The sequence below is a fragment of the Molothrus aeneus genome, chromosome 31 (assembly GCF_037042795.1).
Source record: "Molothrus aeneus isolate 106 chromosome 31, BPBGC_Maene_1.0, whole genome shotgun sequence".
Lineage (NCBI taxonomy): Eukaryota > Metazoa > Chordata > Aves > Passeriformes > Icteridae > Molothrus > Molothrus aeneus.
This window is the reverse complement of record NC_089676.1, coordinates 1,158,488-1,176,310: the sequence shown is the minus strand read 5'-3', so window position 1 is coordinate 1,176,310 and position 17,823 is coordinate 1,158,488. Positions and strand designations below refer to the sequence as shown.

The window sequence follows — 17,823 nt, the reverse complement described above, 5'->3', positions numbered from 1 at the left end:
GGACAGGCTGCTGGCACCTCCTCAGTCAATGTCAGCTTTATTCCTGCCTCCCACAGAACTTTCTGTCACCAGCCGTGGTGCCCGGCCACCCCTCCCCGATGGCTCTGGCACCAGCAGCAGCTGCAGTTTGCAGTTTCTCCCTTTTCTTTGATCGTTCTGCAGCCTCCTGCCTCGGCAAGGGGCATGTGATGCTGCTGCTGCCTGATCCCGACCTCTCCTCTCCGAGGACCCTGCCGCTGTCCCTGGCTTTAATTAATAATTCTCTTCTCCCCCCGACAGCAATTCGGGGATGTGGATCTTAAAACATTTGGAAATACCCGCTTTTTAAACTAGAAACGCTGAGTTTCTGCCAAAACCTCGGCAGGGTGTTCGCTGAGTGGATAGAGCTGTGCAGAGGCTACACCCGTGGTTGAAATCCTCACTCGCAACCCAGCACTACCTGCCCCCCCCCAAAAAATAACCTTTTACCTCTCCATCCAGGGAGCTGGGAATGCTCCAGCCCCCAACAGCTCCACAATGTCAGCCCCTATGACCCACTCCAGCTCAAGCCACCTGGCCGAGCTAACTTTAACCTGAATTACTCCTGAAATCCAGCTTCCCCAGAGGCAGCGATGCCAGACGGGAGGTAAGATCATTCCCAAGCAGCTGCTATCACTGGGAAGAGGATCAAAGTCTTGGTTGTAGCCCAGCTACGCCCCCAAAATATTGTATGAACTGAGAGATGCTGCTATCAGGGACCCATCAGGATTAGTCACTGCCCATGTTGCCAATTCCTGTGATTTTTTTTTCTAGGAGCGTTTCTGGTTGCCTTAAATTCCCAGCTCTGTGAGTCATGTGAATCTGCCTGAGTATGAATTTTTGGTTTTTAAAGTAAGTTTCTAGACCTTGTGGCTGTGCAGAAAAGCAAGGTGATGTAAGCAGAGTGAAATCCGACAGCCCCAAGAGAAGGCAAATGAGAAGAAACTCAATTTTCAATTTTTTTTTTTTTTTGGAGTCACACAAACTTTTTAGTCAGTTTGGTGATTTCTGGGCTTGGCTCATGCTGCTGGAATGCTGAGAGCTGGAGGTCTTTTTCCCTTTTTTCCTTTCACTTTCTGATTTCCAGGAGCACTTTCTTCTCCCAGGACCTCCGTGACAGAACTTAAAATGGAGGTGGAAGCAAAACCATGATGTGCTGCCTCCAGAGCAAGCATTGCTACCAGCCTCATGCATGAGATCCAGCTTAGACAAGGTGAAAAGTCCAGAATTTGCAGGGCAGAACACCTTTAAATTGCCACCACCAGCACATGGGCATGCACACAGTCCTCACCCACACTGGGAGCACCCCTGCATGTGTGCACACAAATACCTCACAGATAAACACGTGTGGTTCATGTGATATTTCAGTGTACATAATTCTGTGTGTTACACCTGTAACTCATACTTACACACACACACACACAAGGGTTTCACCTGGTTGTAAGTGTGGAGTGAGCCACAGCCAGCAGGTGTGTGAAGGGAACCAGCAGTGTGTGTGTGTGTGTGTGTGAATGTCCATGTGCATTAAATGCACATTTTTGGCCATTTAATGGAGCACACCCAGCCAGGTGCCTGTGTTTAAACTTGCCCTGGGATGTGTGTGTGCCCTATGGAGCCACCATCCATCACATCCCAACACAGACAGAACTCTTAGAAGAAGGAATATCCCAAACTGCCACAAAGGAAAACATCCCGAACTACCACTCTCAGGACTCCCACCACCACACAACAGTGAAAAAAAGAAATAAAGCCCAATTCAGGACGCTGTTCTACAGCATGACCAAAATGAGCTGCATGAAACACAGCAGTGGGTGGGTTCTCCTGCCCTTAGCTTTACTTTTTTCCCTCTTTTTTTGTGCGCAGCCACCACAAGCTCTAACCCACAGCAGCTCCACGCCGGGTCCTGCGCAGAGAGGACCTGCCCCTCCCAGCATCTCCCCGAGTTTGTGCTGCACATCAGCGAACCTGGAAGCAAAAAACTAAACTGAAAGCAAAAATTTCCCCTTCCCAAAGTGCCTGGGCAAACTCACGGGGAGAGCTCCAGCAGCACCTTACCGGCTGAGTCAGTGGATGAGCCATCTCCTTGTGCTGGCTGCCCCATCTGCCGAGTTTAGCCGCAGCTGAGATCTTCTGCTGGTAGACCCAGAAAGGGGAGGTGGGGGAAAAAAGAGAAAAAAAACCTTCCCGTAAGGATCCCAGAGCCGGAGAGAGAGAGAGAGAGAGAGCAAATGGCACAGGATGCAGCGGGGGGATGGAAAGGTCCAGCCCCGGTGACAAGGCAGCGGTGCCACCACCCCCCAGCCATTCATTGCCACAGCTGCAGCGCGATGTGGCTCGGCGGGAGCCTCGCATCCCTCCGCATTGTCCCTCTCCAGTGTGAGCTCCGGCAATCTCATTTCATGGGAGACATCTGGTTTGATTCAGAGAGAAGAAAGGGGCGAGGGGAGAACGGCGCGCTCACACGCTCGCCGCCCAGCCCGGCTGGCTGGGAGCTGGGGAGCGATTGTCAATGCTTCCCTCCTTCCCTCGGCGCTGAATCCTCCTCATTTCAATGAGAAAGGCCAGCCCGGGAGCAGGGCTGTCCCACGGCTCCCCCCCAGCATTCCCAGTCTGCAGGAGGGGGCTTTGCTGGGGCACAGAGCTAAGGGTGTGGAGCTGAGCCCCAGCAGCCTCACCAAGCCTGGCGCTGCCTGGAGCCACTGCAAGGCCTTGGGGGGCTCCCCCTTCTTGTTTCCATAATTCCCAGGCCTGGTGGACAGGCAGTATCGTCCCTCAAATGCTTGTGGCTGTGTCAGGGGTGTTCCCACTACAAGACTGAAGTCCTCATGTTTTGTGGGGAACCCTTTTGGAAGGCCACGTCCTCCTTGACAAGGATGAAGCGGGGAGCTCCTTGTCCATGGGAGGGGGGTCCTGCCCCATTGTGCCACCACCCACCCCGCTGGCCCTGCTGCCCTGTTCCCAAGGTGTCCCTGCCGAGCCACCGCTCCTCCCAGGGATCCCTGTGGTGCCTGTGGGTCTCTGGATGGATCCCAGCCCTGGACACCCCTGCAGCACCCCTCAGGAGTGGGCAGCAACAGGTCCCCACACGAACCCTGCTTCTCCCATGACCCCTCCACAGTGTGGGCCACATGGTGGGTGCCCACACAGCCCCCTTCCACTCATGGCCCTCCATGCTGGGTGCACCCAGTGGGTGCCCTCACAGGCCCTTCATTCCTGGGACCCCTCTCTGCCAGGGTGTGCACAGAGAGTCACTCATGGAACCCAGGGTGGGTCTCCATGCAGCCCCCACACCCCCCCAGTGCATGGTGGGTCCCCAAGGAGCCCCCTCCACGTGTGACACAGGGAATCCCCCTGCAGCCCACTCCAGCCATCGCACAGTGGTCCCACCACAGACCCTTCCACCCATGGCATGGCACATCTGTGTTTTGGTGGGCACATCTGCGTTTTGGGGGTGCACATCTGCATTTTGGGGTGCACATCTGCGTTTTGGGGTGCACATCTGCGTTTTGGGGGTGCACATTGCATTTTGGGGGGCACATCTGCGTTTTGGGGGGCACATCTGCGTTTTGGGGTGCACATCTGTGTTTTGGGGTTGCGCTCCTGTGTGTGCACATCTGGCCACGGCTCAGGACACCTGGGCACACCTGGATGTGCGTCATCCTCCAGCCGGGTCACAGTGGTTTCCCCCGCAGTCCCCTCCACCCGTTCAGTGCACGGCTGGTCCCCTCTCACCTCCCTAACCCGTGTCACAGCAGGGACCCCCCAGCCTATCCCCATGTCCCCCTGCAGCCCCTCCACCGGTGACACGGTGGATCCTCCTGTATCCCCCTCCCCTGGTGGCACCGCCTGGTCCCCCTGCAGCCCCTCCACCCTCTGCACGATGTGTCCCCCCACAGCAGCCTCCCCTCCATGTCCCAGCGGTCCCCACAGCACCCTCCACCCGTGTCACCGTGGGTGCCTCTCCACCCGTGTCACCACGGGTCCCCTGGAGCCCCCTCACCGTGTCCCGGCCAGTCCAACACATCCCACATCCACTCGTGTCCCCGGGGGTCCCCACATCCCCCTTGCAGTGTCACAGCGGGTCTCCCATATCCCACATCCCACATCCCACATCCACTCGTGTCCCGGTGGGTCCCCACATCCCCCTTGCAGTGTCACAGCGGGTCTCCCATATCCCACATCCCCCATATCCCCCATATCCCACATCCACTCGTGTCCCCGTGGGTCCCCACATCCCCCTCGCAGTGTCAGAGCGGGTCCCCCATATCCCACATCCCCCATATCCCCCATATCCCACATCCACTCGTGTCCCCGTGGGTCCCCACATCCCCCTCGCAGTGTCACAGCGGGTCCCCCTGCCCACGCCGCCGGTCCCCGCCGCCCCGGTGGCCGCCGCCGCGGGCGGGGGTGTGCCGCCACCGGACTACATCCCCCATCAGCCCGCGGGCCGGGCCGCTCCCGCAGCGCCCAGCCGCCTTCAAACAAAAGAGTTTCCCCCCGCGGGGCCGCGCTCCGCTCCGCGCCCCCCGCACCCCCCGCACCCCCCGGCGGCGGCGGCCGGGGGCGGGGGCGTCGGCGGGGGGACCGCGGTGGAGGCGGCGGGCGCGGGGCTCGGGTTACACGGGAAAGGGGCTTGGCCAGGCGGGGGGCGGGGGGCGGAGGGTCCTTTTCTCTCTCTCGTTCTCTCTCTCTGCCTTTTTTTTTCCCTTCTCCCTCCCGAGCTCTTTGTGTCCCCCCCTCCCCTCCTCTCGCCCCCCCCCCCCCCCCCCAGCCCCCAGCCCCCTCCCAAGCCTTTGTTAGCCATGCCTAGCCTGGTAGTCCCAGGGATAATGGAAAGGAACGGGGGTTTCGGCGATTTAGGCTGTTTCGGTGGGAGCGGCAAAGACAGAGCGCTGCTTGAGGATGACCGGGCGCTGCAGCTCGCCCTGGACCAGCTCTGCCTGCTGGGGCTAGGCGAGCCTTCCTCCTCCTCCTCCTCCTCGGCCGTGGTGCTGGTGGAGGACAGCAACAACAACAACAATAACCCGCCGCCGCCGCCGCCGCAGCAGCCCCCGCCGCCGCCGCCGCCGCCGCAGCAGCCGCCGCCGCCGCCGCCGCCGCCGCCCCCGGCGGCCCCGAAGGGCTCGGCGGCGCCCAGCGCCGGGGCGGCGGAGCCCAAGTTGTGCGCGCTCTACAAGGAGGCCGAGCTGCGGCTCAAGAGCAGCTCCAACACCACCGAGTGCGTCCCGGTGCCCAGCTCCGAGCACGTGGCCGAGATCGTGGGACGGCAAGGTGAGCGCCGGGCCCCCGGTACCCCCCGATGTGCCCCGGTGTCGCCGCTCGCCGGTGCCGGGACACTCCCCCCGCGGCCGGGGGGCCCCGCCGCCGCCCCCGCCGCTCCCTCCCGCCCCATTGTTCGGGGCCGGGGCCGCTCGGCCCCGCCGGGGACAAAGCCCGGGGCTCCCGGGCTGTGGGCGGGCGGCCGCGCTCCCGGCACGGCGGTTCTGGGGAAGGGTGGGATGGGGGCTCTGCGGGAATGCTGCGGGGGCTTGTCCGGCACCGGAGCCCCGCGCGCCGCTCCCCGGTTCTGCCAAAGAGCCCATCTCGACCGCGCTCTCCTTAAGGAAAAAAAAAACCAACAAAAAACCACAAAAACCTGGGAATAAGGCGGGGGAAGGGCGGGGGGTGCAGGCTGAGCCCGGCCCCGCGCCTCGGAGCCCCCCTTTGTTGGCCGGGCGGAGGGGGTGTGGTGGTGCCGCCGGGCTCGGTCCGAGCGGCCGGTGAGCGGGTGGGAGCCGAGCTCCTCCCGCCGGCCCCCGGGAACGGGGCGGGGGGGACACCTCGGAGCGAGGGGACCCCGGAGCGGGAGCCGCCGTCCCGCGTGGGCCCCCCGCCGCCGCTGCCCGCGCGCCGCCACAGTGATGCTTTTGTTCTCACGGCTCCGTTCGGAGCGAGGTGGAATGGAGGAGGGCTTTAAAAAAAATTACATATATATATATCTGTGTGTGTATATATATATATATATATATTTTTATATATATATATCCCCATACCACACCCACTCTTAAGTCACCCCTCGCCCACCCCCACCACTCCCGGGTGTGCGGTGCGGGGCCCCGCGCCTCCCGTGGGCACTGCGGGAGTCGGGGCACGGCGCTGCCGAGAGAAGTTTTGTGTCGCTACAGAGAAAAAAAAAATAATAATAATAGTGAGGCTAAGTGTTGGGCTTTTTTTTTTTTTTTTTCTTTCTTTCTTTCTTTTTCTTTCTTTCTCTGAACAAGTAACTTGACGCTCTGGAAGTGCGATGGGCAGAGCCTGCGCGGCTCCATGGGCAGATGCTCCCCTGTGGGTTGGGATGGAAGGGCCCTGAGCAGGGGGTTTGTGGTGGGAGCCGGGGGGTGCTGACCCCCAGTGCCCCGAGAAGGGCTGAGGTGGGCAAGGGGAAGCCACGGGAGAGGGACACAAATGGCTCCTTGCTGGACATCTCTGACGCTAGGGCGTGCGGTTGGAACAATGGGGCCTGCGGAGGCTCGGCTTGCTCCCAGCCCTGCAGCAAGGGTCCGGTTCCACGGAGCGGCCCCGGTTCTCCGGGATGGAGAGCGGGCAGCAGTCCGGGGGTGCTGAGCTCCCCAAAACTCGGGGCATCTGCAGCCGAGGGAGCAGCTCTTGCTGTGCTGCTCACACCGGGATGGGGGCCCCTCACTGGGCAGGAAGGGGTGAAGGTCTGGCCCGGGAGATCCCACTGGCCCCGATCCTGATCCTGATCCTGATCCTCCCTTCACATTGCAGGCACGGTGGGGCTCAGCACCAGCTCTGCACTGCTCTGTGTGTGTGAGGCCATGGAGAATCAGGCCCCCTTTGTTTAATAAAGTTGGGAAAGAGGATTCGGCAGGCGGAACCAAGGGGAAATGTGCCAGGGCTGTTTGGTTGCAGGATCTCAGCGCTGCCCCAGACTCCTGAGAAGGGGGTGTGTGCTCACAACGCAGCACGTGCCTGTTGTGTCCAGAGCGATGGAGAGGAACGTGGAGACCTGGATTTTTTCCACCATTTTTTTTTGTGTGTGTGTGTGTGTGTGAGTGAGTGAGGGCTTTCCCACATCTGGGAAGCTGAAATGTCAGTGTGCTGGAGCTGTGGGGATGCAGCTGTGGCTGTGCTCCTGTGGCTGGTGGGGCAGATGGTGCAGCCTGTGCCCCACCATGGAGGTGGGTGGGATGGATGCTGTGCTGGGCATTCCTTCAGCACCATCCCTGGAGCTCTGGCTCTTCACTCCAGCACAGATCATGGCCCACACTTGTTTCTAAAGGCCTGCAGGAATGTCTCCACTGTCTCCTGTGCCTTGTTTTTGTGTAGAAGGCCGGATTAAGAGGGTCTGGAGCTGGGTGTGGGGCTCCCAGGGGAATTGATTCCTGGACTCCCATGGATGCTTGACCAGAATCCCAGAATGCCAGATTGTCATCCCTCAGTAGTACTGCTCCTGCTGCAGATGGTTTTCTAGGAAAACAATTGTTTTTATGGGTACCTTTGAACAGGGTGACAAACATCTTGAAAAAGGGGAGGGGAAAAAAAAGTAATAATGAAATAAAAAATTATTTCACAGCTTTACTTGGTAACAGGGTTTAGCTTTTTCTTCAACTTATTATTTTCTGAAGAAACACACTATCCCTTCAGATTATTTTATAATAATACCAACCATCTATTAAAGTGTTCCTCACAGGCAGGTGAGGCATGAGAGGCCTGCATCTGGGCACAGGGGCCCTGGCCACAGGAATTCCACCTGCTATCAGGCCACCTCTCACTTTGCCAAAGCACTGAAAAGGCACTTAAGTGTAAATAATGCTCAAGCCCGATGTGTTTTTATTGGATGCCTGTTAGGGGTGGTTTGTGGAGAGGTGTAATCGTGGCAGAGGGGGTGGCTTCACTCCAAGCAAGGATGTTGCAGGAACTCAACCTGGGCTTGGCGGCTCCTGCTTTCCCCAGGAGCTGTGAACGTGCCCTGGAGGAGCCAATGGCCTGCTGGAAGCCCTGCTCCAGTTTGTGCTGGGGCTGCTTTGTGCTCTGAATTTGAGCCACGATCTGGCTGGGGTGAGGTGGTGCTGGGCTGTGGAAAGGGGCATTGGTGGGAGCTGCCCAGGCTGGCTCCTCCACTGTGCCCCAGGGTCCGTGGTAAAGAGCTGGGTGGCTGGTGGGATGTGCCAAGGGCTGCTTTGCAAGCTGGGAAAGGAAGAATGAGGGGATGAAGTCACAAGAATCCCTTTGACTGGGCATAGTTGGTGGTGACACCCCTTCCCTGGCTGGAGGAGGAGCCGTGACCTCCACTCCTGTCCTTCTGTGGGGTGAGTCTGCCTGAATCAGGGCTCCTGCAGGTCATCCCTCCTTCCCCTGGCATGTGTGTGAGCTCCAGCTGTGCTGAGTTTGGGTGACCAAACCTCCTGGTGTGTGCCACGGCACGGCCAGTGCTCCCTGGGGCCTGCCAGGCCCGTCAGGGTGCTTGGTGGCTCTTGTATTCCTCCTGCCACCTCTCGTTGTGGGTGTCCTGCCTTCAACAGCCTGTCCCTGGATGTGCTGGCTCTCACAGCCACGCCGATGAAATTGTAAAGACAAAGCACTGGAGGGGTTTGCAGCAGGGTTTTTAGGAGACAGGTGGGACATCGAGGGATGTGGGTTGAGAGGGGGTTGTGGGTGCTGGGAGGAATGCAGAGTGTCTGAAGGGCGCCGTGTTTTGGTTGTGCAGCCTGTGAAATGAGGAAGGGGCAGAAATCGTCAGGCGCTGCAGTTCTTCCCTAGAAGCGGCCCGAGGTGGGTGTGGATTAGCCAGATCAAGATTTGTATCCAACTTTTCTGCCTGCTCCCACAGCCAAGCTGGGCTGCTGTCGCTGGAGCCAGGGGACAGGCTGAAGGGCACGTTTAAGGCCAGATGTTGTGGTTAGGGAGACACGGTGCTGGTTCTTTGTGTGCCTGCTGTGTGCAGGTGTCGGGAGAAGCTGTGGGGTTGCTTTGGCTTCGTGCTGCGCCCACTCCCAGATACGACTTTCCCTGTAAGGATTTTTGGATTCTCTGAGGATTTTCTGGTTCCTTCTAAGGGTTTTTGGTCTCATCACAGTAATAGCATCCATTGTCACCTGTACTCACAGACACCCTTTGATGCAGCATCTCCCAGCCTGCTCCAACCAGCCTGTTGTCACCAGGAATGAGATTATGCGAGAGAGAATCTTAACATGAATCGCTCTTTCTTGGCAAGGTGAAGTCAAATAACAAGAGGCTCCACTAAACCCAGGTGATTGGGTTCTTTGTGTAGCTCCAAACATGCCCCAATGCTTTCAGCATTTAAAAATAGTCCGAGGAAGCCTTTTCCATTGAGGAAGTCTGATGATGGCAGCTCCCCCACCCACCCTGTGGAGGTGGATGTATGTACAGCATCCGAGGAGCAGCGAGGGGGGCAGCTCTTCTTGTCTCCTTGTTTCACGGAAATCTTGGCTCGAAATCCACCCGATCTGCTGGGCTCCAGCAGCTCGGGATGGGCCCGGAAAGGGAGAAAGACATTGCAGTCGGTATCGGCTTGTTACAAAGTGTTAACGAGAATTACTCCGAATTTACACCGGGGGGAAAAGTGCGGAGCGGCATCGACTTTGCGCCGTTTGAACCGGAGGTGGGAGGAGAGAACGGCTCTGGGAGAGAGAGAGAAAGAGAGAGGGAGAGAGAGAGAGAGAGAGAGAGACAAAGGGAATTTTCTCCGAGGGAGCCACGCACGCTCCCCGCGCAGCGCTCGGGCGGCCGGTGCGGCGCTGACCGAGTGAACCGCAGCGCAGCCGCCCGGAATCTAGGGCAGTGGGAAAGAAAGCAGTGCTGGCGTTGGGTGGGGGCCCCCGCCTTTGTCTGGCAGCCCCCTCCCTCCCTCCCTCCCCGCGTCCCCCTGCGCTCGCCATGCCCCGCTTCCCCCGCTCTGCCCGGCCCTGGCTCGGCCGGAGCCGTGCGGGACCGAGCCGTGCCACGGGCACACCCACTCCGCGCCGGGGGCTTCGCTTCCCAACTTTCCTCCGTCGCACAAGGATTCTCTGTGCCTCTAGGCTTGATGCTGTTTGGTGCGGTTTTTTTTTCCCTTTTTCTTTGTGTTTTTGGTTTTTTTTTTTGTTTCATAAACAACTTTCATCACAATGTGAAAAAGCGTAAAATCGCCGTGCTGGAATGAAGCAGTCGCTGGTTTTCCTGGCATGGTGCGTTGGGTGGTGTTTTTTTTCCCCTTCTTGTAAACACAACTTGCATCATCAGGACAATAAACCCTCCGTGCAAAGAGATTTAGTTGGTTGGTTGTGGTCCTTTTGTGTGCGTTCGTGTTTTTTGACACCACTTTCATCAGGTTTTTTCAATGCAGCAAAACCTTACCCCACAGGCCGTCAGGAGGGTTTATTTGTGAAGTTCTTTGTGTGCTTGTCTTTTAACAAGGCTTTCATGTTAACGGGGAAAAGAATGCCCCACCTTACCCGAGGTAGCTGGGGGTTGTTTATTTTATGATCCTCTTCAATTTTATGACTACAATAGAAAAAAAGACCAAGTTCTAATTTGCCCTTAGACCCTCTTGCACCCCACTAGCAGTGCCAGAAGGGACTGCATGGGGCATTTGCAGGTGTAATTTGTGTCTGTGCAGTGTAACGGCACCTTGCCAGAAATGAGAAGAGGGCTTAAAAAAGCTTTTGTCTGTAGAGATTACTTTGTATCTGGTGAAAACAAGAAATATCAGGACCTGGAGTGATTTGTGGGGTGTGTTTTCCGAAATAAAACCACAACGCAGTCAATCAAACAAAAAGATCCAGCTTGGGGTTGGCTCTGGAGCTGTTTGCTGTGGCTGGTACAGCTCCTCTGGTGCTTCCAGGGTCAGGGTCGTGCTCCTGGGCTGGAGGTGCCAGTTGGTGCCAGGTGGGAGCCTCCAGTAGCAGAATATACCTGTGCAGGATCTGGCCTTGTCCCAGCACCGAGGAGAAGGTCACCAGCAGGTGTAACTCTGAATTTACACCAAAGCGAAATTATTTGAGGGGTCTGCTCCACGGGCAGGCACAGCTGCTTGTGCCACTGCACTGTCCTGGTGGCATTGTCACCGTGGTGCTGTGCTGGGCACTTCCCTTCCATGCACTGATCATCCTCTACCCAAGGATGGAGCAGCACCTTGGGGCCTTGGGGTAAACCCTGCTGAGGTCCTGTGAAAACATCACGGATTTGGGGCTGCTCAGAGTGAGAACATTTGGGATGGGTTCATGCCAAGGAAACGACAGCTAGATCAGATGCATCCAGCACCCTGGTGTCCCTTGTGAGCAGCTGTCTTTGCTGGAGAGGTGAACCAAGCTCCTGGAGCCTTCTCTGTTAATTCTGATGGATTCGTTGCCCTGATGCAGGGGAAAGAGAGAGAGAAGGTGGCTGTGCATCCAGATCTCCCCCTGACCCCCACCACCCATCTTGGCAATGTCTAGACTCAATTTATTTCTGTGTTTTCAGCCAGAGATGGCTGGTCTGCGGATTAATTCCAGTTAGCTGACTGGTCTGGGCACCAGAGGCTCTCCACTCCTCCAGGGTTTGGTCCTGTGTGGGAATGTTTGTGATGTACTCAGGTAATTTGCAAACACGTTTACTTTGAGTCAATTGGTAATCAGTGAAATTAAAGAGAAAAAAGGGTGAGGGGAGGAACTGAGCTTATAGTCTCCTTCATGGAATGCTTTGGGATCTGCATTATTGACAAAACCCAGGATAATAGAAGGTGGGCTGTGGAAACACAATGAGAAAGGGCTTAATTTTCTGTTTAATATAAAAATGCAAGTGGCAGAGGTCTGCCAGGGATCGACACGCTGATGTCTGTGTGCTGCCACAATGAGGAGAGCATAGACCAAGTTATGTTCCATGGGTCCCTTTCTTCCCTTAGCTTCATTTTGACACCACCTCCTAGGCAATCCCCTCCCTTCCACCTTTGAATAATCCCCAGAGTAAAATGCTTTGTTGCACGGTGTTTTCAAATTTCAGTTATGCACGAAGGGAAAGTGTCAAAAACCACCCCATGCACGACAAATTTTGTTTGGAATAAGCACATCGGGGTGTGCTGCCCATCTGGCTGGGATGTCACGGGCCACATCCTGATCCAGCTGTGCTCCATCAGAGCAGGGTGACCTCAGAGGAGGCTCAGCCCCTTTTTAGTGTGCAAAGCAATCAGGGATGGGGCTGAGATGGGCCTGTAGCCTTGGCACTCAGTGAGTAAATGACGTTTAAGCCAAGCCGGGTTTTAGCTGATGTAAAAAAGCAGTGCAGCACCCCTGGAAGTTGAGGAGTTCTCTGCATTTGGGCTGCTGATGGTTTGGCCATTGTCTGTGCCAGTTCAGAGCTGCTGGAGGTCAGGGCTGCTGAGCCCTCTGGACTTGCTGGAGTTGGTCTAATTTCCTAGGAGGTGATTTTCTCCTGTTTTTAAGCACAGGATCCCCATCTGTCTGTCTCCACAAAGCTGGCTTTCCCGTCTGCAGGCCTGCACAGAGACCCTCCCTCCTCCCCCCCTTCTCACACCACCGACTGCACCACGCGTCCTTTTGTCCGTTCCACATCCTCCTTCCCCTCCCTCTTGCCGTGCTCTCTCCTTGCCCACCTTCCTTTTGCCCTTTTGGGGTGTCCTGGCTTTGCTCCCACACACCTCATTCTCCTCCTCCCCTTGGAGGCATCAGGGTGTGCCTCTCCCTCAATTTCCACCACCTTTGCTCCATCCCCAACTCCCTCCCACTCCTCCAGCTCGCGTAACGTGCTTACATTTGCCCTCATTCATGTGGATTCCTTGCCACTGCTCCCTTCCATCTGTCCCCAGCATGGAGCCCTGGTCCTTTGTCACAGCTCTGCCTGCCTGACCCTCCCTGTCGGCTCCGTGATTGTTTCCTGTCCTGCCGGGCTCAGATCCCTGTCCCCCACACACCATCATTGTCCCACAGCTGAGAACAGCACAGAGCCCAATCTCAGCCCCAATGCCAGCCCCAATGCCAGCTGTGCCACACGCCTGCCCGAGGTCTTTTCTGCACAGGAGAGCGAGCCTGGCTCTAGAGGCAGAGCTCGGGTCACTGCGGAATTCCACGGAGCTCCTGCAGCCCGGGGTGATGCACAGGGAGGCATTTTCAGCTTGATGCTTGCTGTGAACACCCCCTGTCTTTTCCATGTGATGCTCTGGTGATATCCCTGGGGAAATGGTGGCATCTCGGTTAATCTTCCTAAGATGGAATCTCCCTCTTTGGAGAGGGAGGGAGCAGCACAGGAGAGGGGCAGGGAAATGTCTGCCAGCGGTGGGTCAGGGACAGCCCACCCTGCCAGGGCTGCCAGAGGGCATGGGTGACCTCTCAGGGATTTATCCAGCTCTCCTTGGGATGAATCTTTATTATTTATTATTATTTATGCTATAGTTGAGTTGTGCCTGGCTCCATGAGGTCCTGTCCTTTGAGTTTCCTGGGAGCTGATAGCACACCACAGGGTGACCACTGGTCCACACAGGCTGTTTGGAAACTTTACTCAACAAAGCATCACAAATGCATCACCTCACGGTGCAAATTCCGGGGAGTAACCCACGAGCTACAATGGACTTGGCAGAGGGTGGATTTGGTTTGAATTTGGGGATTTTCCCAGATCCTTCTTTGTGGCATTTCCATTCCCCAGGAACACGGAATTCCTGTTTCAGGGATGGCTTGAGTGCAACAGCGCTGTGATGTGGAGCGCTGAGAGGAGATTTTGCGGGAGCACAAGGCAGCGATTCCTGCTCCCGAAATGGGAAACAAGGCTTGGGGAGCTGAGGTGGCTCTGAGGGGTTAAAAATCACAGCAGGAGTTGACAGTGAAGTTCTGATTTACCAGCGTGTGTCGCGTGCTGCTGCCAAGACCCTCCGAGGGGCGGTGGGCTCACGGCTGTGCCAGGGGCTGTGTGGGGCTATGGTTGGCCAGGGCTGTGCCCAGTGCTTGTGCGGTGCCATGCCCATGCTGTGCTGTGCCATGCCTGTGCCATGCTGTGCCTGGTGCCTGTGTGGTGCCATTCTTGGTGCCCCTGCAGTGCTGTGCCCATGCCATGCCCCGTGCCCACGCGGTGCTGTGCCCCATGCCCCTGTGGTGCTGTGCCTGTGCTGTGCCATGCTTGGTGCCCATGTGGTGTCGTGCTTATGCCATGCCATGCCTGGTGCCCACGCAGTGCCGTGCCCCATGTCCCTGCAGTGCTGTGCCCCTGCTGTGCCCATGCCCGGTGCCCATGTGGTGCCATGCTCACGCCATGCTGTGCCCAGTGCCCCTGTGGTGCTGTTCCCCTGCTGTGCCATGCCTGGTGCCCATGCAGTGCCATGCTCATGCCATGCCCGGTGCCCACGTGGTGCCATGCCCGGTGCCCATGTGGTGCTGTGCTCACGCTGTGCTGTGCCCAGTGCCCCTGCAGTGCTGTGCCCCTGTTGTGCCATGCCTGGTGCCCATGCAGTGCCATGCTCATGCCATGCCCGGTGCCCACGTGGTGCCAGCACTGTGAGCGCAGCTGGCCAGGCTGAGCGCCCTCCCTGCTGGGCACTGCTGGATGCAGTGGCTGCCCTGGCACCTGTGAGCCCAGGGAGCTGTTTGTGCCAGCTCTCGTGGCACCAGGCTGTTCCAGTGCCACAGGTGTGGGTTCAGTTCTTTCCAATGATACGGGGTGCTGGCATTCCAGGGGGCACCCCGATGTCACCAGGCTGTGTCTCACCAGAGAGGCTGTGTCTCACCAGAGGGGCTGTGCATGAGTGGCAGCCCTCAGCTGCCGGCCTGAGAGGTGCTGTTATTTATCAGGATCTGTATAAATAATAAAATCCCAGCCCAGGAGCTGAGGAATCTGCATTCGGTGGTTGCAGAGGCATCGTTTGCAGGTCTTTGTGTGTTGAAGTGTGGTGTCAGTGGAGTGTGAGGAGGAAAAGCTGCAGGTGTAGGGTAGTCAGAGGAAAATGATCTTTTCTGGGGCGGGAAGGTGGGGTGGGAGGTGCTGGGGGATCTCACAGAAGTCCCAGTTCAGTGTCCTCATCCTCTGGTTCTGTCAGACACCCAAATCCTCGGGAAACCTCAGCAAAGTGCTCACCTCACTTCATCTGCACTGGAGAATCACAGGTTTTAACTTTCCTTTGAGATCTGAGCTCAGAGCACACCTCCTGCAGAGGAACCCCCAGCCTGCACTGGAGCTTGGTGCCAGAAATGCCTTGGGGCACCAAGTGAGGCTTTTTGAGGGGCAGGACGGCAGCAAGGAGGGCTCCAGGAGTAGTTTAGAGAACTGTGCCACATCTGTAAAAACTCTTAGTTGCTTGATGTCATCCTGGTGTCATCTGGGAATCTGAAGCCAATCAGCTGGACCAAGACCCTCCAAAAGATCATTTGGAAGCCAAAACACACTGGAAAGTCTTTTGTCCTTTTTGGGAAAGCAGAAGGCTGTTTTCTGAGCCATGAGGAGCTGGGGGAATGGGCTTGGTCAGTTCTGGGATTTGGGGAATGGGTTCAGTGTGCTCTGGGATGTGGATACTGGTACACAAAAGCACCACTTGGCCAGTGATCTCAGGAGAGGGTCTGAGCACCTGGAGCAGGAGTCTTTGCACAACCCTGCCCCATTTCTTGCTGTTTCAGCCCTAAAACAAATCCTGGCCTCCTGCTACCCCTGGCCATCGAGCTCTGCTGGCATTTGCAGTCCTGCCCTATCTGCAGTGCGGAGGCCCAAACTGCTGCATCTCTGCAACTCCCCTCCAAACTTGTCCCCTTGAAATTCATGGTATTCACCCCAAAACCTCCTCAGTAGTACCAAAATCCTCTGGAGTCAAGGCAGGCGACTCCCCTTGGGAGGTGGCACAGGCTGGCCAAGGGGCTGCACATTGGCAATCCAGGCTGTGGGACCAGCATCTCTCTGTTGTCCTGTGGCCTCCAGGCTGCCCCATCAGGGCATCAGCCTTGTCCCCAGAGCCCAGGGATGACCATTGTCTCTGGGGAGCCACTCTGGGGCTCTGGGGACAGGCCTTGTCACCTGACACCTGGGGTGGATCCCCCGTTGCCCCGTGGTGTTGGGGTGGGTGGAAGGGAGATCTTGGGGATGACTGCTGAGGGAAGGCAGTCGGGGGGATGGTGTGGTGGGCTGCAGCACACAAAATGGGGATCCCCGTTTTGGGGGCTGGGGTAGCATGGCAATCCTGAGGGAGGGAGTCTCTGGGAATGGTGAGGGTTGAACCTCCCTCTGGTGTTTCCCGTCAGGGTTAGGGGGATGGGGCCTTTCCCTTGTTCCACGTCCTGCACAGCGGCTGCCAGGTGGCGCAGGAGATGGTGGCCCGGTGTCCTGCAGAGCAGGGCGAGCGGTGGGGCAGCCTCATTAACTGCTGCGCCTTCTTCTTTCTCTCTCTTCCCAAGGCTGCAAGATCAAAGCCCTGCGGGCCAAGACCAACACCTACATCAAGACCCCGGTGCGGGGGGAGGAGCCGGTCTTCATGGTGACAGGGCGGCGGGAGGACGTGGCCATGGCCCGGCGGGAGATCATCTCGGCGGCCGAGCACTTCTCCATGATCAGGGCCTCGCGCAACAAGGCGGGCACCACCTTCGGCAGCGCGCCCACCCTGCCGGGGCAGGTCACCATCCGCGTGCGCGTGCCCTACCGCGTGGTGGGGCTGGTGGTGGGCCCCAAGGGAGCCACCATCAAGAGGATCCAGCAGCAGACCAACACCTACATCATCACGCCCAGCCGGGACCGGGACCCCGTCTTCGAGATCACCGGCGCGCCGGGCAACGTGGAGCGAGCCCGCGAGGAGATCGAGACGCACATCGCGGTGAGGACGGGCAAGATTCTGGAGTACAACAACGAGAACGACTTCCTGTCCAGCAGCCCCGACTCCGGCATGGAGAACCGCTACTCGGAGGCTTGGCGGGTGCACACGCCGGCGCCGGGCTGCAAGCCCCTCTCCACCTTCCGCCAGAACAGCCTGGGCTGCATCGGCGACTGCTCCGTTGACCCCGTCTATGAGACCCCCCGGCTGAACGACCAAAACGACTTCAATTACGGTTACCTCTTCCCCAACTACGGTGTGAACAAGCAGGATTTGTACTACGGGGTGCCGGAGTCGGGGGCCCCGATGTGGGCCGGGCAGGAGAACACCAACCCCGTCTCGGTGCTCTTCTCGAAGCAGCAGCGCTCCAGCAGCACCGGCGCCATCCATCCCAACTCGCACCGCTCGCCCTCCTCCTCCATCCCCGAGCCCGGCCTGTCGGGGCTGCCGCGGCGGTCGCAGGGGGAGCCACTGCAGGGCTTCTCCAAGCTGGGCACGCCCGCCGCTGCCCGGACGTCGGTGGGCAGCAGCCGCGAGTGCATGGTGTGCTTCGAGAGCGAGGTGACGGCCGCGCTGGTGCCCTGCGGCCACAACCTCTTCTGCATGGAGTGTGCCGTGAGGATCTGCGAGAGGACTGATCCCGAGTGCCCCGTCTGCCACGCGGCAGCCACTCAGGCCATTAGAATATTTTCCTAAAGAGACAGAGCAGGGTGTTGTGGGGGAGGTGGGGGTAGGAAGGGAGAGAGTGGGGAAAGGGGGGTGGGGGGTGTCCGTGAGAGAAAAATGATGGTGATAATAATAATAATGATAATAATAATAATAATAATAATGACATCTGAAGAACAAAAAAAAAGAATGAAAGAATAAATTAATTTAAAGAAGAAGAAGAAGAAGAAAAAAAAAGAAGAAAAGAAAAGAAATTATTTTACAAGCAATGTATGTTATTTTTTAAAAAAATAATAAGTGAATAATAAAATTAAAATGAATAGCAAAGCCAGAAATTTTGAAGGGCGAACAATGCTCCAGCCTGCAAT

General features: G+C 57.4%; 1 protein-coding gene across 1 annotated transcript; it reads left to right on the top strand.

Annotated features, from left to right (window-relative positions):
- Window positions 1-4,807: 4,807 nt before the first annotated feature.
- MEX3A (mex-3 RNA binding family member A) lies at window positions 4,808-17,494 on the top strand. Its single transcript, XM_066568208.1, has 2 exons — window positions 4,808-5,289; window positions 16,380-17,494. Exons 1-2 carry the CDS (start codon window positions 4,821-4,823, stop codon window positions 17,483-17,485), a joined length of 1,575 nt encoding a protein of 524 aa, XP_066424305.1. The 5' UTR covers window positions 4,808-4,820; the 3' UTR covers window positions 17,486-17,494.
- Window positions 17,495-17,823: the final 329 nt, after the last annotated feature.